Source organism: Neurospora tetrasperma (genome assembly GCF_000213175.1).
Source record: "Neurospora tetrasperma FGSC 2508 unplaced genomic scaffold NEUTE1scaffold_3, whole genome shotgun sequence".
Lineage (NCBI taxonomy): Eukaryota > Fungi > Ascomycota > Sordariomycetes > Sordariales > Sordariaceae > Neurospora > Neurospora tetrasperma.
In genome coordinates, this window is record NW_009799101.1 from 1,921,800 (window position 1) to 1,945,590 (window position 23,791).

Sequence of the window (23,791 nt, forward strand, 5' to 3'; positions counted from 1 at the left end):
GAAAAAATTAAGGGAAAAAAGCTGGAGCCAGACAACCTGGAAGAGAACGTGAACCAAGATGCACAAGAACTACATTTGTGTATTATTTTCTGCGAGGTTTGGTGCTTCTATTTATTTTATGTCCGTCACTCTTTAGTTGATACTAAGCCCAGAAGTAGTGCACACGCATATGCTTTTTCTTCGCGCCGACGATGCCCGCCGCGCGGTGCCTGACTTTCAAAGTCGACTTTGAAATGATTCATTCGCTGTCATTCGAGATGGCATCGGACTGGTTCCAGTTGCCCCTCACTGCCTGCCACCTGTCTGACCTGCTATTCCACAGTGTGCTTGATAGTTGAATTCTCCACTCTGATATTCGAATTTCAATCGTTCAGATCGAATGAGCTATCGATATATCCATATGCTTGGCGCTTCCTCTGCCCGTCAGACAGTGGCAGACCATACCCTAAAACTGCATACACCCCGCTTTTCTCCCAAAATCCCCAACGGATATGGAAGCGAGCTAGCGCGGGCCCCGCCCCCCTCACAATGCTAGCAAAGTGGGTGAAAGAAGCCCACGGACGACGGGCCACACAGCAAAAAATTGAGCCCCGCCAAGCAAAGTCCTGTCGATTCGCTTCGGGCCACTCACTCTTCGCGACCACAGAGAGACACCACCGACCTCACCCACACCACCACCACTCCGGACCCCCGACCCCGTAGTGAACTCTTTTCGACCCGGACGCGACGTCGGAATATCCTTTCCCGAGTCCTCCTCTCTTCCCACTATAGCCCATCATGAGCGCCTTCCAGCAAGCGCAAGCGCCCGCCCGCGCCATCGACCCCGATTCGGACGTCGAGGAGGAGGCCCTCGTCAACGACTACAAGGAGCAGGTCCAATATGAGGAGGATGACGCCGAGTCCACCCAGATGTCCCTGGCCGCCCAGACCGACGACATCCAGTCGCGCCTCGCCGCTGCCGCCCAGCCCCTTGACTACTCCGCCGGTCTGGAGGTCAAGTTCTCGAGCTACGATTCCTACTGCAGCTTGTTCCACTTCATCTTGAACTCCGAGGGCCCCGTCGACCTCGAGCCCCCTTCCGTTAGTCTACCTCCGCTTACGCCATGATTATCGATATCCTCGGCTCCATGGTCTCATGACATAGCTTTGTGCTGACACATGTTTTCTTCCTCTTACTAGTACTACTGGGCTTGGGACGTCATCGATGAATTCATCTACCAGTTCAACTCGTTCTCCTCGTACAGAGCTCGCATCGCCCGTCAAGGTAACAATGAGGAGGAGATCGCCATGCTCCGCGAGAACCCCAACACCTGGGGCTGCTACAGCGTCCTCAACGTCCTCTACTCCCTGATCCAAAAGTCGCAGATCACCGAGCAGTTGGCCGCCATGAAGCGCAACGAGGATCCCGCGGCCGTCGCCGGCGAGTATGGTTCCAAGAACCTCTACAAGATGCTCGGCTACTTCTCCATCATTGGTCTGCTCCGCGTCCACACCCTTCTCGGTGACTTCAGCCTCGCCCTCAAGACCCTCGACGACATCGAGCTCAACAAGAAGGCCATGTTCGCCCGCGTCATGGCTGCCCACTTCACCACCTACTACTATGTCGGTTTCTCCTACATGATGATGCGCCGCTACGCCGATGCCATCCGCATGTTCAGCCACATCCTGGTCTACGTTTCTCGCACCAAGAACTTCCAGAAGAACGCCCAGTACGATTCCATCACCAAGAAGAACGACCAGATGTACGCCCTCATCGCCATCTGCGTTGCCTTCCAGCCCACCCGTCTGGATGACACCATCCACACCGCCCTCCGTGAGAAGTACGGCGACCAGCTTCTCAAGCTCCAGCGCGGTGGCCCCGAGGCCCTCCCCATCTATGAGGAGCTCTTCCGCACCGCCTGCCCCAAGTTCATCTCCCCCGTTCCCCCCAACTTCGACGAGCCCGAGGCCAACATCGACCCCATCGAGCACCACCTTTCCGTCTTCATGGACGAGGTCAAGACCAACATGTTCAACCCCACCATCAAGTCTTACCTCCGCCTGTACACCACCATGGATCTCAAGAAGCTCGCCGGTTTCCTCGAGGTCAAGCCCGAGGAGCTCCGTGGCTGGCTCATGGTCAACAAGCAGCGCACCAAGCAGCTGCGCTGGACCGACGGTGGTCTTTTGGAGGGTGAGCTTGTCAACGTCAGCGATCTCGACTATGCTCTCCAGGGTGTAAGTGATCCCCGTGCTGGCGCGGTGAAAACCGTGTCGAAATTAGACAGATGTGATTTCCAGTTGCTAACAGTATTCTGCAGGACCTCATCCACATCTCCGAGGCCAAGGTCGGCCGCAAGTTGGTTGACTGGTACCTCCGCAACCTTTCGCGCACTTATGCTTGAATGGGTTTCTAAGCGCTGCTGGGACGGGAATGCGCTGCTGGGGCGGAGATTCGTCTCTTTCTCATCGTCTTTGTCATTTTTTGTAATTGGCGGGAGTATCAGGGGCTACGCAGGTCTTTGTCAGCAGCATTTGCATTAGGCGTCAATGGGATTGGTCTATTCCAAGGAACATCTCAGGGAGGGTGGGAGGTCGGCAAACACAAAAGCAATCCATCTGGCAACAAGAGGAGAGAATCAGGAAGTACCCATGAAAATGGGAGGGTGTTGTGCTGGGACCTGGCCTCAGGAAAGGGTACCAGTCTTGCCGAAAAGCCAAGACGGTATTTCCTCCAAATATCAAATCAGGCTCTATCCTAGGAATAGGGGCTGTGGAGAGTCAAAGATGGAACCGCATAGATACCGCAAATACCGCCGCGGCTGGCACGCCGCGTAGGTTCGCTCCTCTTGTTGCACCCACATCGGTCTATTAGGGGTGTTGATACGCAGTTGGAAAAGGCGTACTCTACTATACGATCAGTTAGTACGTAAGTTAACACAATGGGGTAGGAAAAACAAAGCGATATTTAGAAAGGGTTCACTTGTTATTTTGCCAGCGCTAAAGTTGTTCATGGCTGTTTTCTATACCATCTAAGAGAGGTACCTTAGTTACAAAAGACCAAGAGAAGGGTCCGTTCGATCAGTTGTAACCTTTAAACTTTCTTACCTCTAACGTTGGATTGAAACCGCGAAGGAGAGAACCGTTTGTTTGACCAGTGCCGGAGGCCTCCGAGTAGAGCCCATGATGGATGAGGAATTAAGAAGCTATTTCCATAGCCGAAACAGGACCATGAACAAGAAGACAGCTATGTCAGTGATACGACATTGACAGCAGGGCTGAGATCGATAGTCTCTGCATACAGCTATCCAAGACGGTAACCACGGCATCGTTTGACAAGATGGAGGAAAGAAGATATCGCCAAGGCCGCAAAGCCCGAATGGCACACCCACCCACTGACCCAGTTGCCGAGCCGAAGCTAACGCAACTTGACAGCCTCCGACGACACCCTTAACCATCCATCGTACATACATGTGTACAGCACATCTCCATGGATGCTTGGCTTGCGTCTTTTTGAATGATGGGAGGCCTCCCGTAGCTTAGTCGTTCGACGTTAATGAAGATGAGGTGGATACTAGATCACTATCTCTCGGTCCGACTTGTGGAGAATTTTACGATGATGATGATGATGATGATGATGATGAAGAAGAAGAAGAAGAAGAAGAGGTCAGCATTAGAGTATACGAAGGTAGGTGAATGATGTATGTAGGAGCAGGTCAACTTTCTTGCGTAGTGACAGCGGGTCGTCGTCTTGTAACAAAGAAAAGCTGGGAAAGACCTAATCTTCTTTGGTGGCCATTGATATTCAGTTGTCTATCTATCAAGGAGGTTTGCTGCTCCGTCCCGTTTTTTCACGAATATACCTAGGTACCCACACAATCAAGAGCTTCAAGAGCAGGAGTGTTAACACTCTTACTCTACCTCTAGGTGTATGCATGTGATAGCTTGGAGATGTTACTCACCGGCACATATATTGCTCGGTAGATATATGGTGTCACATGAGCGGATGGTGACAATGACGTATGGTAAACGAGGAAGATGAAGCATGCTTGAAGTCTATGTGCTGGGTCTCTTTAGGGCTGCTTATGGTTGTTACCTTGGGTATGATTTTCTTCTCGGCAATTAGGTTCAAGATAAGTAGATTTAATGTGAGTACTCAGTCGAGTGAGTAATCGATTACTTTATAGATGAGAATATGAATGTGTGGTTGGTCTTCTATGAATCCGCTCTTATAACGGCTGGGAATGTCCTGGCATGTAGTGTATCGTGTAACATATCGATAGCCAAGCCAACTTGCTGTGGTCTCTGTATCTGATGTATCTGCACATGATTTGAGCCTTCTACGGTATGTTGATAGGTCTTTGTTTGATAGGTCTTGGTACTACCGTCCTTCATCATACTTCCCTATGTAGGATCATCTAGTTCATCTCCTTGGAAAGAGACGTACCGCATATTTGCACTTGATATCGTTTCACTCAACTAGGCATAGCGCCGGGTATATCTGGCTTCAAGCAATCTGCTAAATGAGTTGATTCGGCTCGCAAGGTTACCTCGACGAGGTTACCTGGGAATGATACAGGCGAAGAATTGAGTGAGAAAGAGCGGTAGTGTCGTTCAACTCAAAAATGTAACATCCAATGCAATGCTCGCTGTCTGATCTGCGGCGTTTGGTAGGATTCCGGCAGCGGCCGTTCGTCTTTGACAATCTTCACTGGACAATCCCCCTCCCATCTCCCATCGGACACATCCTTCCGTGACATTCTCATAGCGTCATTCCAGGTTCCAGGCCCTCCAATCATTCCATTGACAGGGCTTCCCCAGGCAACCAAAGCTCCCTGTATAAAGCCAATATGGTGCGTTGCTGCGGTTGACCGCTCTCAGCTTACTCACAGTAGGATGGGCAGGACGGGCAGCGACACCCCACTGATTAGCGACTTGGCGGACAGGTGCCGAAACATTGTCGTTGCCCCTTTTGTAGTGTAGTCTAAGGGTTCTCAAGGGCCGTGCCAGGGTTTTTTTCTTTCTTTTTTCTTTTGCGAGGCTGATAATGTCATTGGGCCTGAACGACCCCTGATGCGTATGATGGAAGAGGGAGGAAATCTGCTTGTAGGTAGAAGGAAATACCGTGTGTCACGCAAGTCACGGTCTTTGGGCAGAGTGTCTGATAGTACTGTTAGTGTATAGGTGTTCAGTCGGAATACAACCCATCATATTCCATGCGCATTTTGTGGCCCTGGAGCCTACCAAGGCGTCTGCCAGAGAAGAGTGGATAGATGGTCTGGGACCCTGCTCTCGAGGTGCATACCTAAACCCTCCCTCGACCGCAAGATGGCCCATCTTGAGGTCACTGGTAACACCAAGGCGAGGCGGGCTATCACAGGTTCATGCTGTGGTTGGCACTGCCAAGCACTAGCTTCTTGAATCACAGGGAAAGCTTGGCCTGTCGTGTCTTGTTAGACATTCCCTTCCGCCCCGGAAGGCAGCAGGGGGGGAAGTAATCTAGGGAATAGTCGTATGCCTGGACCATGAGAACCTGGGGAAAAGACCTTTTCGAAGTGAATCTCTCCGCTACAAGTGTCGGCAATCGAACTAAATCAACAGCCGAGGAAGAGAAAAAGACGGACTAAGGCTTCCAGAAATTATTAGCTTGATAGGGCAGTGGGGGAGGTTGCAATCCCCTCATGCCCGTGTTACTCATCACCGAGCACGAGGCGCGGGAAAGGAAGCAATTTGGCGTAGACCGACTAAAAACAGGGAGCTAGGTATTCCCTTCGGTAGAAGTAGCAGGAGTAGCGTACATAGGACCGGCCGTAGCCCACAGGTAGGTACCTCCAGGAAGCTGTAGGCACTTGGCAGGCAGCAGAGCCGAGGGGAGGCGGCCCTACGTTGGTCTCTTTCACCAGTCAACAGCCCACGGGCAGTCCATCCACAGTTTAGCCCTGTTTGGTTGCTCCAGTCCGACAAAGCAGAGGATCCGTCATTCGGTCAGCCCCGGTGTCACTGTCCGCTTGCAGAGTGGACGGTACCTGCCAGACTTTACCCACCAAAGCCCACTCCAAAGGGTCGCCAAGACAAAAGGAGAAAAAAAAAACGAAGCATACTTAAGACAGCCGACTCCAGTCGCTCCATTCACAAGGGGTCTGGACCACCCTGGAAGCTCGACTCCAGGTTGGGCGGTGATATTTATTTAAATCACTGGTGTTGCCAACCACGCTCGGAGCTTGTCTTGCCCACAAAGGCACGCTTCCGTCTCCCAGGGTTTATAGAGAGAGGTAGCCTGACGTCGGTGTGTTGGTTTCTGAATCCGTCTCTCAACAGAGCAACGCCAAGCAGCGGAATGCAGAGCCCTTCCATAAAGCTTGGATTCGACACATGACGCTATAGCCAGACACGCTCACACGGTACATACATAAACACACTCACATACATACAAGCACGCACCGCACTCACACGCATACCTACAGAGTCTCTACCGCTCCCTCTTTTACACCCACACCCCCCGGCCGGCACTGGCACCTTCTATCTCCCATCCCGCCTTTGTCCCGTCTTACATCTCTACCTCGAGGCACCTCGACATCCAGGGAGCTACCTCCATCTCCTCCTATCCAGACAGCCGCAGTCAACCTTGCCGCATACCTCATTACGGGCAGAGCTAGTCTACTCGTACAACCTATCCCTGCGCATTCCATACCTAAAATCAGGCGAGATTCCATCCAATATCCGGATCTCTTCCCGATAGCCCACGTGGACTTGGACACTTCGACTCATCTCCTCCGACCGCGACGACTCTTCACATCTTTGTAACAGCAGCCTTCAGCCTTGTCAACTATCCGCGCGCCACCCAGTCCAGGCAAACATCGTCGTCATCACATCCAGCACTTGCGGGTTTGCTCAAATCCCACCCTTTCAGCTTCCCTTTCCTGGTCACGACCCGGCCGAATACACTCGCCAAACTCCACGCTGGCGGCGTTGTTTCCAACCCCTATCGCCTGGAAGCTGCGTGAACGGTCCCTTCACGCCAGCTTCTCCCCGATCATCTTGCCATCCCTCATCCACCTCTGATGCTGGTTGAAGCCAGATAACCCTTGCTGGCCTTCCATCGAGGCCGATCAGTCGCCCGGATAATAGGCTTTGGACTCGTTATCCCTTGGCCCCATTATTGTGCCCCCCAACCAGCACCATCATCGCGATGGCAAAGAGCCTTTCCGACATGGTGGAGCTGATATCCTCACCCTCGGCCGTGAAGAGCCTCGACTCGGATGTGTCACCTAGGACCCAGAACTCATCGAAGCCCAAGGACTATTTCTCGCCGCAACCAAAGGCCCATTCCAGCGACTCCGAAAACCATACCCCCGCGGTCGATTACCGAGCAGCAACCACTTCCCCTACGAGCGGGACTAGCGCCTCGAGGCGCGTCAGCATCGTCTCTCCTCTTTCCTTGGCCGATAGCTTTCAGGATGAATCTCGGCGGACGTCACAGAGCGGCGGAAGCAGCAGCGAACGCCCTCCTGTCGGATCTAGAAAATCCTCCGCCGTATCCATATCCTTCCAGGCTCCGCGCCATCCCGCACTGCCGCAAGGCAAGCCCCGAAAGACCGACAACAGACGGCTGCGTGCGTCATCGCCTTCCCCTGTGAGGTAAGTTATCTCTCTCCGGAGAGTTGTTTGTTTCTGGCTTTTGCCACGCCCAAATCCGCACCATATATATCCTTCTGCATCACCCGCCCCGCCCAAACCCGTCCGATGTTCGGCGCCAGTGGTGCCTTGTTTCTAACGGGGATAGCCCGTGCTTGACTCCTTCCTCATCCCTGGCGTGATTTTAAGCTTTTCCCCCATGGTTTGTCGCCGGAAAAGCTTGCCCCATGGCCTCCTCCATCCCGTGGACCCTGTCATGGCTCGTTCTCCCCTTTTCAGCGATGGACAATCGGCACCTCAGTTGGCCGTGCTTCGCAAAGAGTCATTTGTCGTGGCAGCATTGGAGTTTGTCACAAGCGCAACAAAACGAGCCCGACAGGTGTAGTGGGGATTGTCTGGGCTGAGGTAAACAGACCTCCGAATCATGACGATCGTGGTGCCAGTGGAGAGTACAATATTGGAATCACATCAACAGCCCAGACAACGGAGCAGTGCACTGGCTGGTGATGAGCCTCCATCGAGTTCCGTTCTCCCGCGGGAACTGGAACCCGCATCACACGCCAAAGAACCTAAAAAAGCTCAGGCTCAGGCCCGGCATCGTTCTGGCCTCATCCCTCCATCAGAAGACCCCATTCGCCAGCGGTCCGCTTAGGTACCTAGCTTGCACCCCGCTAGAGGTACCTACCCCACCGGCGCCGGTCGAGGTTACCGTTTCCAGCACCTCTACGGATGCCAAGGGGGGCGCTCACGGTGACCCCTCCTCTGGACTCCAGGTCTTTTGGCTCGTGGGAATTTTGCGCTCATGCAGTGCCGCTCTGGTGGGGGGGGGGGGGGATGACGGGCACGGCAGTCCAGGTCGAGACCCTTTCAAATCTGCAACATCCACATGCACAATTGGATCCCGTCATGACGCTCTGTTCCCCCTTTCGATCATTCACGCATTGCTCCCCGTACATATCACTCTGAACTTTTGATGCCAAACAAACAGTTCAGCATTTATCCCAGCACATGGCCATCCTTGCTACATACTCAATTTCCTTCTAATCACACTTGCGACACATCTCATCATCTTGCAATTCAGCTTGCCACCTGCATAGTCGCCGTCGCTTTTGGTGTCATGTCGTCGTCGTTAACAAAAAGTTCTAATTCGGCTCCCAGGTTCCGACAACACGTTGGTTTTGACAACCTACCCGCCGGCGATTCGACCAAGAACAACACATCCTCCTTTACGCTCCATGTAAAACACCAGGGGTACCAGCCATCCCGAAGGTCTCGTACCTTTATGGTGGGTGTGGACGAGCATGCCTATTCCGATTATGCGCTGGTTTGGCTGCTCAACAACATGGTCGATGATGGAGATCAGGTAGTGTGTGTGCGCGTCATTGAGAATCCCATTCGTCCAGGGGAAAAGTCCTACCAGGAGGAAGCGAAGAAGCTGTTGCAGACCATTCAATCCAAGAACGAGCAGAATAGAGCTATCAGCATTATTCTCGAGTGGGCCGTTGGGAAACTGCATTCTACTTTTCAGAAATTAGTACGTCTTCTTGCTGACCACGGGCCCCGTCTGTCTTGCTTTTACTGACAGACGAGCGTAAATGTAGCTTCATCTCCACCAACCCTCGATGCTCGTTGTCGGCACAAAGGGCAGGTCCCTTGGCGGAATCCAGGGCCTGATGAACACACGCAACTCCTTTTCAAAATACTGCCTCCAATACAGCCCTGTCCCCGTGGTCGTTGTTCGACCAGACGACAAGCGACTCAAAAAGAAGGAGAAACGTACCCACGACCCGAACCGACAGAGCTATGCCGCCATGCTGGCATACAACGACGGAAAACACGAAGCCGACAGTGACGCAAGCAGTCTCTACGAGATGGAAAAGAATATTTCTCCGGATGAAGAGGCACACCGAGTGGCTGCCGCGATTGGGTTGCCAGCAGCGTTCGATCCGACCATTAAGCCGTACGAGCCCAACAAGCCTCGCAACCGACGAACATCTCTGCCCTCCACTCCTTCTCCCACAGCAGCCGGGACGAGCTCCGTGTCTCTGTCGCGATCGACGCAAGCAAACGAGAGTGGCGACGAAGACACGGCCGAGGAAGAAGATGAGTACGAGATTGAGGCGGTCTCGGGCGACCAACTTCTAGCAGCAGATGGACGGAAGAAATTAGCACTTGAAAGAGAACAGAAGAAGCGACTCCACGCTATGGAAGTAGGAGAAGCCGCTGCCCTGCTCAAGTCAGGGCAGTCAGGAAAATCGCGGGATTCAGACGATGAAGATGAGGAGGATGATACCCTGGGGCGAACGAGCGACAAGGCCAAGCAATGAGGACCGGTTATTGGAGCCATGAAGGAAGCTACAGAGCATAACTGAGATATGAACAAGCGGGTATCTTCCCAGATGATACCAACCTAGTTGGCAGCGGTGCTGGATTTTGACTACGGTATTATTTTGGCGCAGGCCGGGCATTCAGCATAAATCAGCCGGTATCGTTATCAAGGTGCCAAGGTGGCCCATTTGACGGATATTTACAACACCAGTGAGCATGTGACAAGTCGTCTTTGCTATACCGGGCCATTGAGAGTTAGAGATATGTTCCTAGACTGCATGGAGCCGGAGTACAAGGGAAAAAAAAAGCAGTACCGAACTCTTAACCTGCCCGTAGTACAATGGGCAGAGGCTCAGAGGTTCTGTCGAGTAATCATCAGCTTAGCTAAAATAAATCTCCACAAAATAAGTTAAACAGTCACCACTTGTTCCCTGCCTTGTACATAATCCTCCAATTCTTTCCCCGTGATGATCTCCAATGTGGTTCGGGAGACTGGGAATCCAGTCTTAGTGTATACTACAGAATATGAGATCTGATCTTGATGGGGGTGCAGGTGCATTGCCGCTCGTGGAGGGCCTCCAATTGCCGTCCGCAACGGTGCTCCTGGGGGTGTGGGGAAAGAGACAAGAGGTGCCAGGGTGCCTTTGGCGGGCGTCCAGAGAACCGCAAATAGGGGTGCACCCCGCTGTCGCATTTTTGAAGCCGGGGAAAACTGGGGTGGTGCCTGGCCGCGTTTTTAGCGCATGTACACTACCTTTTCCGTAGGTAGGTAGAGGTAATTCGTCATCTACAGTACAATACTGGGTTCGAGTTGTTTGTTTGTTAGCCCTATACACTAGGTAGGTAAGACACATGCAAAGCCATCCTGAACGCTGCTTTTACCATAGTACTTCAAAATGTACAGGCCATAATAAAAAATGGATGATTAGGTATTATCTGGTCCGACATATTCATGCTGATTTCAGCCCTTATCGTCGAAGGAAACGTATCAACTCGTTGTTGAAACACTTGGACAAGTTGACCTAAGGTCTCGAACTAACAAACAAAGCAGTGTCGGACTGTATGGAATCCCTTTTTAAACGTCGCAGCAACCCTGCCTTTCCTTCACCATGCACACTTTCCAAACTCCGTTGACCTATCAACCAACCTCGACACAGCTGAGGATCCTACCAGCCTGACGAGTAGCGAGACTCGAGGGGCGGATAAATCAATCTTTTCATCTCTGGCCTGGACCTCGACGACAACATTGCGAAATAGGCCGAAACACACAAAACACACGATGCTGATCGAGCCTGGCGTCGACCTCTTGATCCGCTTTGCGACTACGGCTACTTTCTCATAAGACGATCGAGATTCCATCTGGCGACGGCAAGAGAGGAGGAAGATAAAGAGGGAGGAAGTCTAGTACGACAAGTGCCAGGTCACATCTCGAGGTTTACCATCTCAATACCACCACCTCATCCACACATACCAATCGCACTTTCAATGTCCTGTGGCGTCGACTCCTGCGGAGCGCCCATTCCGACTTCGCCCATCGGCACCCTATTCTCCCTTTCGCCATTCATCGCTACCTTTGCCATTGTCAGCTCGGTAGTAGCCGGTAAGGTGTTCCCGAAGCTCTCCCGCGTACAAGACGACCGCGATGATGGCGAAGGCCACTATCTGCCCCCGTCAGCGCCTCTGAGCCTGCAACAAGCGCACGCCGAGCGCGGGGCCCGTTCGATGCGCCGCCGAGTAGCCGCCATAACATTCTCCGCTACGATAGGCCTGGCCGCCGTACTTGGAGAGCTCATCCTGGCCGAGATCTCGGATCTTGTCAGTGCCCACGCCCGCGCCGTCGCCCTGCGGTTCACGGTGCCGATGCTCCTCTTCATGCTCGTGGTCCTCATTCCGTTCCTGGAGCTGCAGTCTGTCGTGCGCACAGCCAAGGGGCGCGTCCCACGCATCGCCTGGACCTTGCAACTCCTCGGCTTCGGCGCCTGGCTCTTCCTGTTCTGGTCTATAGGCAAGGCGGTGCCCCGTCCTGACGGGACCGAGTACCTCTGGGGGATAGCAAACAGCGATGGGGCCGCCTTCGACAGCACCGCGCTGACCATCGGCCGGGCCGAGGCCAAAGCCGAGTCGGTAGGCGACGTTCTCGTGGGCGGTAGGCTCGCCCGCGCGTGCCTCGAGCGCATCGGCGTGATCGGCATCCTGCTGATGGCTTTGCTCTCCGGCTTCGCCAGTGTCTCGAGCCCCTGGCACACCTTCGCCGACAACCGGGCCTTCCGCAAGCGGCCCATCACCGATATGGACATTACGCGCAAGCAAGCTGGGCTGGACGCAACGAGTGAGATGTTGGCCACCAAGCGACACCGCCTGCGCTCTCTCCAGGACAAGCTAGCCTGGCGGGCCGAAGCGTCCAGCCACAACACTGCGGGTAACGGCAACGGCAGCAGTACTCTAGTTGGCAAAATGCTCGGCTCCCTCAAAGGCCTAGCCACGGGCTCATCAGCAGAAGCAGCCGAGATCAAGTCCCTTCAAATGGAAATCTCCGGTCTCGAAACTTTGGAATCCAACCTGTCCTCCTCGCTCTCCATCCTACGCTCACGGCAAGCCGCGCACGCCCGCGACGGTACACCCCTAGGCCGTCTCCTGTCCTTGCCATCCTATATCTTCAGCATCTACTGCATCTACCGCGTGCTCGCCACGACATTAACCACCCTTCGAAACCATCGTTCTTTCTTCTCCCTCCTCTTCTTCTCCTCCACCACCCACTCCTCCTCAGGAGGGTTCACAGGAGGCAGCACATTCTCCTCCACCGACCCCATTAACCGCTTCCTCTCCCTTCTCGCCAAGCACTGGGATCCAAAACTCGACCAAGTCGCCTGGGCACGGCAAATCTCCTTTCTTCTCTCCGGAGTCATCCTGTTAGGTTCCGCCAATTCGGTCATTGTCACCTTCCGCATCTTTGCCAAGTGGATGCCAGGTCTACTGTACCAAGCGCAGGCGAACCTGGCCCTGTTGACGGCCCAAATCGCCGCCACATACGTGATCAGCTCGGCGCTGTTGTTGCGGAGTAATTTGCCAAAGGAGGTGGGGAGGAGTGTGGGAGATGCGCTGGAGAGCGCCTTGGAGCCGGGATTTGTGATAAGTTGGTATGAAGCGTGGTATACGGTTGCCAGTGGACTTACGGTGTTGGGGATTTGGGTGGGGAGGAAGATGGGTGCGGGCACGTATAATTCTGCTGGAGGAGGAGGGGGCTGGTCAGGGTTGGATGAGTGGGAGGAGTTTGGCGGGGAGGAGATGGGTGTTGGGGCTAAGAGGTCGTAATGGTCAAATGTTATGTGATGAAGTGTATTGGGTATGTTTTCCTTTGTAACGATAATTAATGGTATAAAGGGTCAGTCGGGTCAACGGGGGGCGCTGGAGGAGTATTTTGCTTGTATCGCTTTATCTTGTGTTGAAGGGATGATTTATATATCCTTCTGGCTTGGGGTATACCAGATACCAATTGACTGCTCCATCAAGTCGTGGTTTAGAATACAAGCTTCGCGATCTCCCAAGAACAGTGTTACTGTTTGTATTGTTTTCGATTCTTTACTATTATTTTGATCTGTTGTGTTGCCCTCCGACGAATTGAGTATCAGCCCTCAAAACATAGAGGACAAAGATCTTCGTCTTGCTCTCACCATGTATGGCTTGCTACATTCCACTCACAGTTCACAGCCTCAAGAGACTACACAATGTGGTCAACACTACACATTATCGCCATTGCAGGCAAGACCTATTGCTTCCCATCCTCGACTGAAATTCTGTCCGATATCAATATTCCCATAACTCGAGACCCGTATTTACAACTATAGATACAGCGCTCCAAGGAATAGAGTGCCAAAGGCAGCTTTAAATCCCGACATGGAGAGCCTTTGCTGACCACTTCTAACACCAGCAGGAAGGTCATAAGGACTTCCGCCACCGCCCCTTATCGGACGGCTTCCGATAGTTGTCCGGACGGAGCTTGTAGTTGTACCGGTCACGGCATCACTTGTTGTATGAAGGGGTGACTCCGTGGTTGGTGAGAGTGGTATAGTTGTAGAATCGTACTCGGACTCCGATGTCACAGTCGGTTCAGGGGCATTGGGCGATTTTCCACCTTCCGAGGGCACGGAACCTTCAGACGTTGTTGACTCGGTAAGTCTTTCCGTTGTCGAGGTTCTCATGGTAAGTGTGGGCCAAGCCTTAGCTGTAGTCGTCATCTCTGGCTGGACCGAAGAGAGTGTCGATGTTGTACCCTCGGAGGTGAAAGAAGTGGGTATGATCTGAGGCTCGTCCGGGCACAAGAAATCGAGCAGCTGGTCTCCCAATGCCATTGCGAGAAGCGAGTTTGTAGAGGCGGTGTCATCGCGGCAAGAGAGTTGGAGGAGATCCTCAATCCGGAGGACGCCCTGCGCACAGCTCCTAGAGCAGTCATTTCCATCGAAGTCATCCGAGTTACAGCCTTGGAGAGGTTTTCGGTAAGTGAGGAGGCAGTTGCGAGAAACTGACAGGGAGGTGATGGGTTGGATGTCGTCAAGTGTGATAGCGGCAGAGGCCGTTAAGATCATGATGAGCAGGGTAAACCACTGCAAAGGCCCAGCAGCCCGAAGATTCGCCATGCCGATTGTGATATTTGGTGATAGTTTCGGGTCAGCTGTTGTGTGCTGATTGGGTGGATGAACCGGAGGAGAGTACCGGTGAATGGGTCGAGTTCAAGCTTCGCGTCCAGGCAATTGTGGTCGCCACTTCTCCCGGTATGCTTTCTTCAAGGTAAAGAAAGGCCCAAGGGCGAGCAAGAAATCGGTTGTGGCAGAATCCGAGGACTGGATGACGCAAAATTCGAATGGGTGCGAGTGATGCGATCAGTTCCTGGCTACTTTTTGGCAATCGGTTGAAACTCGAGCAATCACTCCCGGCTTCCAGCCATAGCTGCACGGAAAAGCTGAGAAGAGGACCACTGACCTGTTTGTACGTCTTTCCCTTTCGTTCCTAACCTCCCAAGTCAATTCCGCGAAGAGACAAAGCGGTCACCAATCCACAGGTGGTCGCAGGATCCGAGACTCGAGTAGTGGGGGAATAATCGATGACCTTTTGCTGTGTAGAGTATGTTGAAAGAAAAAATCCGAGTGTGGACGAGCCTATCGATTCAGTTGAGGTGATTGTGAAGCCAATGGGGCAAGGTCATACGCGGAGTAGCGAGCAAAAGGTTTCGAGAAAGCGGACAGGTAAGGTAGGTAGAGGTAGTGACAAGAAGAGAAGGTGGATGAATGAGTCGAACAAACTGCTAAAGATTCACAAAGGTCTGACGGGTTCGTATGACGGCATGCGATTCAAGGAGACCGCATAATTGAAGAACATGGGAAGTAGCGGAGGAGGGAAGGAGGGGAAAAGAGAAGAGGTGAAAGCGCAAAGGGAACATGCAGAAAAAAGAGACGGAAGGAGCTTCAGTCTGGACTCGGATTCGTGTCACACCCTGATGCCAACAGTCCAACCTGGAAAAAAGAGAGAAAGAAACAGAAATAGCACTGGGAGCTTGACTGGGGCATCGTGATGTGTCCTCTTGTGCATTCACGAGGGTCATTTGAACTGTGAGCATTACCATTGGCTGTTTGGACTCTTCAACCACCTAGGGGAGGTAATTAGTTACAAAAGCACCAAGGCTTGGTCGTGCAGGCTGTGAATTTCACGAAGAATCCTGCTTCATGATCCACCGCCGAGGTTACTTTTCACCTCCATCACGCATGACAAGCGCTTCACCCATCCAACATCTCAAAACCATCGCCAAAACAAGAACAAGGAGGAAGAGAAGGTGTGCAGCACAAAGGAAATCCGTGTCAGTTCTGACTGTGATGGTAACAAACAATACTGAGAAAGGTAGGTATATAAGGAACCGCAGATCCTCTGAACTCCCGCCGAGGTCGACTTCTTTTCCGGTTGGGCAGTTGTTGCATGATATTGCCCGATTCTTTTAATCGAACACAGGTGCTAGCAACCTGACGTACCCACCGACCCTTCCCTGACGCCGTCTCTCAGACGCTTAGCCGAACAAGTTTGAGCAAGATTGAAACCCCACCGTTTATAGGCGGGAAGAAATGGACAACATGACAAAGTAGGGAAGGGAAAAGGGGGAGCGAAAGAATCGAGCATACAGAGTCGTAAAAGCATGAATCTATCTTCAGTCACGCTCAGGTAGGCAGGACGGCCTTCGCCGGGGTCCTCAAGGAACAATAACAGGAGCAAGATGAGACGTTCAAACAGCGCCCCTCAACCTCTGCTTGCGAGCAAGCCAGTCACCGAGCATATTATCAAGTTGCTGTATGAATGGCATATTAGGGACGGCACACTCTTGAAGAGGGTCAGGTGAAAATAAAAACTTACCGTCGTGATTTCCGCCAACTTGGCATTCTGCTCCTTGAACAAGGAGCCGGCGATCGGGTGATCTGGCCCAACAGGTTCAACATCCGACTTGTCATAGACCACAACAAGCATATCCCGAATTTCAGATCCCGAGTCGAAGAAGGCACGAAGACTGGCATCATTCCAGGTGGGCGTACTAGTCGAAACTGGTGAAGGAGGAGAAATGTCTTTATCATCCGCTCCGTCATCTTCATGCTCAATCATTTCCGGTGACGGCGTAAGTCTGGGTGAGGATCGATCCTCTTGGCTGGATGAGTCAGCCATCAGAGGAGGTGTTGGCGAAGTCCGGTGATCGGCTTGAATAGGTGAAACATGTACAGGAGACTCGGACAAGCGCTCAGCGTGCTGCTGATGCGACGGCGCCACACTAGAAGCCGCAGGCTGTGCGGTAGCGAACGGGTTGCGAGAGGTTTGTGCAGACCGCCCTTGCAGCCTCTGGGGTTCAGGTTCTTGGGCCGTTGCTGGTGACTGTTGTGTAGAACCCGTGATGTCATCTTCATCGGAATCGAAATCCATCTCTGAGCGGGGTTGAGCCTGAGGGATTTGCCGAGCCCCGGCATCCCGAGATTGCCCCCCGCTCTCTTGCTTCCTGGAAGTTTCCGGCGACTGTTCCCTTTGCCCTCTTTGCTCTTGCGGGCCTCCTTCTGTCATGTCGTTTGGTTCCGGTTCGACCAGGCGCATTGTAGAAGGAGGAGTGTTGGAAACATTGTTGATCCTGCCAGCAGACATGTAGTTTGACGTATCCATGCTGGTATCCTTGAGTATTCCGGCAATGGGCTTCGCATTGGTGGGCTGTGACTTTTGCAACTTGCTTGGATTTCGTTGCGGGCCTGGTGCTCTCTCCGGCGATGAAAGAATATTCTGCTCGTCCTCTTCATGTTCTCTTTCGTGGCCGTCGGCATCCTGTGTCGATTTTCCGTGGGTCTCGTCATCTTCCTGTCCTTTCCTCTTGTCTTTTCGGGAGAAGAAACTTCGAATAGCACTAGGCTTCTTTGAGTTCTCCTTCTCCTTCCTTTTCTTGTCATCTTTGCTGGTAGGGCTGTCTTTTTCGAGCTTATCCAAGCTTGGACGCTGCTTCGACTGGTTTGAATCACTAGACGTCCTCGCGGCGGTATCGTCGCGGAGAAGGTTAGGAGTAAGGGTGATCTTCTTGGTTTCAACATCGTCCTTGAAGAAGGAGTCCCGAACATTTCCGTCGCTTGACTTCTTGGGTCCTTCGCTCGATTTCGACTCGAAGATTTCCTCGCTGTTTCGAATTCCAAGTCGGCCTGCGCTGTCTTCACCCGTTTTGTTGTCCTTCGTTTGCAGTGGCTTGGGCTTTAGAGGTTCAACCTTTGCTGTCTCGTCCTCGGGGTCTGTGTCGGATTCTATCTGCTGAACATTCGACTGCTGCGTCTTCTGCGACTGCTGCGTTTTGTGTGCCTGTTGCTGCTGACCGAAATATTCTGCATCTGGATCTTCTTCATCCGTAGAGTAATCGATATCAGAGTAATCGACGTATGTAGGAGCAGCGAACTGGACGGTCTTTCGCTTCGTCCGTTTCATCGCAGACACTATGGGGTTTCGAGGCTTGTCGGCTTGATCCCCAAGCATAGTGGCGGATAGCTAGGCGCTGTTAGCACATCGATTCTGATTCGCGAAGAACACTAGAGGGCTGGTCATTACGTCTATGTTTCGGTGTTTGTTCAAGCGTGCCAATCTCTCTGTTGGCGTTTCGATATGTTCGGCGGGCAGGTAGCCTACAAGACATATCAGATTAGACCACTACAACCGAAAGCTCGTGGACCACTCAGGGAGGACATACCGATGCTGCTGTCTTTTACGACGCGTACTAGCCACCAGTAGCTGTTGCTGTCGTCGAGCAAAACCATGGTGTCACCTTTTGTCGCGTTGGCTTGCCCTTCGACCGTAGCAACAAAGGTGTGGAGGGCGTAAACAAACTCGAAATCGATGTCCTCTGTATTTTGTAAGCACTCTCCACCCCAGCCCGATTCGAGGAAGTCTTCATCGTGAACGCATGAAAAGTCGCCATCATCATCATCTGGGTCGGACTCGTATGGTACCGTCAACCTAGGACTGTCGCTTTCCGACCCTGAGTCTCTCGCTAATCTGCAAATTGCCGTCACTCCTGACGTGTTCCCCATTGATGCAACGACGCTGAGATTGCTACCATTCAGCCTAGACGAGTGATCCAAAAGCAACCAGCGGGAGTTCTAGTCCTCTTCTCGTGGCCCGGTCGTTGTCTCTTTGTGGCTTACACATACCTCTTCCTCCATGAAGGTGTACGCTTCGGCTCCTGGGTTCGGGCCATCCGTTAGGTCGAAGTTCCCATACTTACCCTCAAGATGATGATGGCGACGAAGTATGCTGGGGGGGCTCTCGCCTATGGCTTGGGTCGCACGACCAGGAGGCAAGTAGTCAGGACAGTTGAGGTACGGAGACGAAGACCTCGGGTCGCTGACTGGAGACGAAGCCAACGAACTTTCGGGTGAGCTTCGTGGGAGGGCAGGACCAGCACAACTGTGTGACGGCAAGAGTGGAAGGGTAAAGGAAGACCCACCATCTTCTATCGAGGGCGAGCTGGAGATCTTGTCCATTCCATCATCATCGTCATCAATCTCGTTATCGCCGTCGAGGTCCCCATCATCAATGTCGGAATGCCCGCCATTCTGCGCAACGGCCAAGGCGTCCTGGTGCGAGCGCGAAGCCATGTTGTTTCCACCGCCGCTATAGAGCTGATTTTGTAGGTTGTCGTGAGCCTGGTCAACGCCTGTTTCGTGATCGCGTGCGTAGCGATGGAGGCCACCAGCCTCGCCTCCAGACCAAGAGACTTGAGGGCTATGAATCGATTCCTCAGCCGCCTCCGCCGCAACTTCACGAAGGGTCTCAGCCTGGTGCGGAGCCAGGGGTCCGTTGGATGTCGAGCTATGGAAACCTTGGGTAGAGTGCGCGCCGCGGCTTTGAAGGTCGATCGTGTCTGGATGGAATAGGAGAATTAGTGTCTAGAGAAGATGGATAAGGTGTGTATGCAACCAAGGTAAGTGTAGGTCTGAAAAGAAACGCCAGGCCCTTGCAGCCACGAGAAGCCAGGGCCTGGCCGGTTTGCGACCAGGGGGCTGGGGGGTGTGTGTGAGCGAGATGAAGAAAACGGTGCATACCGGCACGAATAATTTCGGGTCTTGTCATGTTGATGCAAGCGGCTCTGCAAGCGCCCCTTCAATAGTTGCACGTTGATTTCCTGTTAAGCTCACAGCAGTGGCTTGGGCCCAGGTGGCTCAAGATATGAGACAGGAAGTCTTGCGTAGTTACACCGTCGGTCTGAATGGATCACGAAGCTGCTAGATCTCAACCGCTGTCCCTTCTAGCTCCAGACGTCTAATAACTGGCCAGTCTGGCGCGCGGTCCGCGTCAAGCGCATGCAAACACACAAGACTGTTGAATGTTATATGGGATGTTGGTTCTGCCGTCGCGGCTAGGGCCTATTTCCTCAGGTAGTCTACAAAGAATCGATATGTAGGTTCTGCGCAATGGCTTGATGTCGAACGGATGGGAACAGATGCTTCAAGCTTGGATTGATGATGCCGCCAAGACCGATGTGATGGATATGATCATAAAAGGAGAGCCAGCGAGTGGGTGGACTAGATTGTCGAGAAATGAAGGACAAGGGTGACTGCTGAAACAGGTAAGATGACGGACACGCGACAGCCTCGACCCTGGCGGACACGATGCTGGATGTACCGAGAAGAAAACGAGTGCCGTTATGCGAAAAATGCAGGAAAGCGAACAACAATGCGTGTTGCGCAGGCGGTCGCCAAAAGAGGGTCCTAGTCCTGGTGGGATGAAAGGAGGCGGTGATGAAAGAAGTATTGAATGATGGATGAGAAAAAGTGAAGTCGTTGTTTGGATTGACAATTTCAAAGTCGCCCGTTGCTGTAAAGCTAGGACAAAATCGGATTTGGCTCCAGGGGGAGAAAACCGGATGCTCCTCTATATCGTATGTAAGGTACCCTGCTGTGCCGAGTGGATAACGAAATAAAAAGTGACGATGGAACGGGGATGTAGCCTGACCGGGACAGCTGAGGTTGAGGAGTGAAATTAAGCTTTGGATGCAAAGACTGATTGCGGAGTACGATGAAGACGTAGAAATACGCCTCAGGAGGAAGCCGCGATGATATCCATCGTCGCTCCTGCTACATTTCTCTTGAATTTCTAAAGATCGTCAAGGTGCGGAACGAAGGTGTAAACACGGCACATGTTCCCTTCATTGTTGCTGTCACGAAACTGAAATGGCCATGATTGGAAAAGTACAAGGCTGTGTACCGCGCAAGAATCAAGATAGGTAACTCCCGTTGCTGGGGCCACGCCGCGCCAGGGAAGGCCCAGATGGGGTTCCGTCAGCACCTGCAGTGCAGCACAGACAGCTGGGAGGCCTGGAGTCGCTGGGGACTTGGACCTGAAACAGCACCTTTCCGCCAGGGGCTTCCTGGTCCCCGTCAAATGCTGCCCTGCCCTCCACTCCCCGTGCCGTGTGGTTCCATCGAAACTTCGGCCCCGTCTGCCCGACGTCCCAACTCCCAAACATACGTATCGTGGCCGGGACGTCAACCGAGATCAGGAACGTCTCGCTACCATCTTCGCGGAGTATCACGTACCATGCCTTGTGAGTGAAGTCTCGAATGCTTCAATCTTTGTACTGATGTCAGATCTCTACTAGTGCCGATATCCTCCATGTAGACTTGCTCTAGGGTCAGGCTTTTAGCAGGTCGCTCTCATCCGCCATGGGCGACACCCTACCTCTACTCTACCCTCTTGCGCTCGACTCTCTGACCAAGTTAGGCGCCCGGCAAAAATCTTACCAATGAGAGGGACAAGACATGATCTATAGAGGGATGAATCATCTTCTATTTTTACTCATACCCCCATCATAAAAGCCATCGGCCTTACCCATGTGTTCTATGACCTGGGCCAACTTCGCAATTAACCCCGCAAGAGATTCGGAAAGCTTTGAGAACTTGAATATTTCTAATCGTATATCAAAACAACCGACACAATGTGGATGGATGACGCCTTAGCCAGCAGTAATTCTTCATGACCCTGGCAATATAGTCGTCTAGGATGTCATCATTCCACACTTGTGTCTTAGGTCCTGCTTTGAACCAAACACAATGGATCACAACAAAGCCTAGACCTTTCATATGTTGTTTGTGGAACATCGATCTACGCGTCAAACGGGCTACGCACTTGTCTCAACCACTTATTTCCGGGACTTGATGAATCTCGCCATGCTTAAAGGCAATACCTCTATCACCAGGCATAGTGGTTAGCCCGCCAAGCGGCCTGGTCTGTAGTTTTATATACTATAGTTGATCTGATGCCATGAGGTTATCCTGAGGTTGTTCCGATTACCTATGCCTGCTACGGCCTGGCTTATGCCTTGGCCTTTGGACTATGGAAAGAATCGGCACATTCGTGCCGACGGGGAGCCTTAACGTCAGCATAGCATCACCACGACACGCTGTCGTGCCTGACTGACAGCCTGCAACCTTATTCCCGCCGGGACGGTGCGCTAGCTTCAGCCCCGTGGCCCGAACATTCCGGCCTGATGGTGACTGGCCTGCCGGGAGCCAAGACTCTGTTCCACGAGGGACAAGCTATCGCCAAGCAATCGCTCAACCAACTTGATACATAAGAAGAAGATTGGCTTTACTCCAATCTCTGACTTTTGATTCATGGGGTAAACTTTTTTAGGTCTAGGGGATCAGATAAGATCTGAGATCAGGCTCAGAGGATTTGGTACGCCTTTGTACAATTCGGGGCCTTATACTATGTACACTAGCAGATCTCTCGCAGGTGCGGGGTAGAAATCCAAGCTATTTCTCTAGACTTTCCAAAATGGTTTATGTGGGCGTATTGAGTTTGACAAAGGTGTACGATTTCTAGTTGTCAAGTGGTGTGTGTCTGGTTGATGGGTCTGGATCCGCCCCGCAAATCGTGATCGCGGATTGACTCGAGTCCGATCAGAAAGAAACACAGTGTGAAGAGCCAGAGTCGCGAAGACAAGAATAGAAAGGAGGAGGACTGAGCTCTACAGTTTGATTCAGTTCTCTTCCACACCACATCGATAGGCCTAGAAAGTAGAGGTGCTGCAGTGCCTAGAGGTAGTGTACTCGACGGACAGTTTAAGTGTCTCTACATCTAATCTATCACGACAACTGATCATTTCATCTTGTTCCAGCCCTGACAAATCGTGGGAAGTCTGAGGGTTTTAAGATCGGCAAGTTCCGTATTCGACTACGACGATTGAAGTAGTGACTCTGCACTAGACCAGGTATGGAAGACCAAGGTAAACTTAAGGAGTCGAGCTCCGGCCGGGAACTGGATCTGGAACGCCCATGTTCGAGCTACCGATATATCCTTGCTACATACCTCTAGACAGCCTCGATCGCACATTCAGCCAAAACATTCTCATCTCTGAGTTGTGAGTTGATCCACCGAATAATATATGTTCGGGACATGAAAAGATGACGTCCACTGAGAGGTCGTCATGAATCAATCCATAGCCTGACACAGATGCGGCACGGGACTCACGATACCGACTCCTGAGCAGATGGAGTTGCGGATAAGTTCTCTCTCAAGTGGAAGCTCGTACTTGATTCCTAGTGGCGGCCCCATCCACTGATTTGGGAACTCTGCGGCCCGTCTCTGCAAAAGTGAGCCGAGATGAACAGTGCATCCGGAATTGGAACACGGTACACTTCCCCCGCTTAGTTTACAGGAGGACTACTACATTCTGCGCCTACAAGTATACGCTGAAGGTGCCATTCCTTCCAACCGCAAGTCCCCGGCCTTCGTCGAATGCGATTTATCCTGACGACTGGAAACGTTCCCTCGACCACTTTCCATCCGCACATCCCATCTTGCCGAGCAAGATACGAACGTCAAATCTTCAGCGCCAAAACTAGGTATCCTTCATCATCTGCTGTGCTAGATTCACACCGCGGCGCAATTTTCGCCTCTTCTCGACCTGCCCGCAGATTGCGACTCGAGCCCTGTTTTTTTTTTTTTTTTTTCCAGCAGTTCAGGCCATATACAATCACGATTTCTCGGCGCCCAGCCTCTGAAGCTCAGGGCCTTCAGAACACCTTCACGCCCTACTTTGCTACCTATCTTGACATCATACCTGTCTCAAACCTCAAGAGCGATCGCATCGCGTGTCGGGAAAGTGATCGCGAATCTTCCGAGGGAAAGCCATCGGGGTAGATCGGAGAGGGGCTATTGTGAGGGCAATTGAACGACACCTTGAACACACACTGGATTTTGGCAATAGGGCCACATTTGCGACATCAATCCCGACGACTGTGGACAGCGAGCCTCGACCACAACCACGATCACGGCGCTGTACGCGCGCCAGATGCGA

At 52.5% G+C, this 23,791-nt stretch overlaps 6 protein-coding genes across 6 annotated transcripts; 4 read left to right on the forward strand and 2 right to left on the reverse strand.

The window, feature by feature from the left end:
* Positions 1-636: 636 nt before the first annotated feature.
* On the forward strand, positions 637-3,084 carry NEUTE1DRAFT_62808 (uncharacterized protein; the record flags this gene model as incomplete). The annotated part of the gene is made up of 3 exons (XM_009852488.1): positions 637-1,080; positions 1,180-2,217; positions 2,301-3,084. The coding sequence occupies 3 exons, from the start codon at positions 778-780 to the stop codon at positions 2,382-2,384; spliced, it is 1,425 nt and encodes a 474-aa protein (XP_009850790.1).
* A 4,084-nt stretch (positions 3,085-7,168) lies between these two features.
* NEUTE1DRAFT_100595 (uncharacterized protein) lies at positions 7,169-7,621 on the forward strand (the record flags this gene model as incomplete). The annotated part of the gene is made up of 1 exon (XM_009852489.1): positions 7,169-7,621. The coding sequence occupies one exon, from the start codon at positions 7,169-7,171 to the stop codon at positions 7,619-7,621; it is 453 nt and encodes a 150-aa protein (XP_009850791.1).
* A 1,335-nt stretch (positions 7,622-8,956) lies between these two features.
* NEUTE1DRAFT_122076 (uncharacterized protein) lies at positions 8,957-9,941 on the forward strand (the record flags this gene model as incomplete). Its single annotated transcript, XM_009852490.1, has 2 exons — positions 8,957-9,148; positions 9,216-9,941. 2 exons carry the CDS (start codon positions 8,957-8,959, stop codon positions 9,939-9,941), a joined length of 918 nt encoding a protein of 305 aa, XP_009850792.1.
* A 1,486-nt stretch (positions 9,942-11,427) lies between these two features.
* Positions 11,428-13,254, forward strand: NEUTE1DRAFT_81495 (uncharacterized protein; the record flags this gene model as incomplete). The annotated part of the gene is made up of 1 exon (XM_009852491.1): positions 11,428-13,254. One exon carries the CDS (start codon positions 11,428-11,430, stop codon positions 13,252-13,254), a length of 1,827 nt encoding a protein of 608 aa, XP_009850793.1.
* A 527-nt stretch (positions 13,255-13,781) lies between these two features.
* On the reverse strand, positions 13,782-14,576 carry NEUTE1DRAFT_137493 (uncharacterized protein; the record flags this gene model as incomplete). The annotated part of the gene is made up of 1 exon (XM_009852492.1): positions 13,782-14,576. One exon carries the CDS (start codon positions 14,574-14,576, stop codon positions 13,782-13,784), a length of 795 nt encoding a protein of 264 aa, XP_009850794.1.
* Positions 14,577-16,207: 1,631 nt separating this feature from the next.
* Positions 16,208-19,716, reverse strand: NEUTE1DRAFT_129580 (uncharacterized protein; the record flags this gene model as incomplete). The annotated part of the gene is made up of 6 exons (XM_009852493.1): positions 16,208-16,270; positions 16,336-17,979; positions 18,040-18,113; positions 18,179-18,587; positions 18,639-19,351; positions 19,533-19,716. The coding sequence occupies 6 exons, from the start codon at positions 19,558-19,560 to the stop codon at positions 16,208-16,210; spliced, it is 2,931 nt and encodes a 976-aa protein (XP_009850795.1).
* Between the last annotated feature and the right edge of the window lie 4,075 nt (positions 19,717-23,791).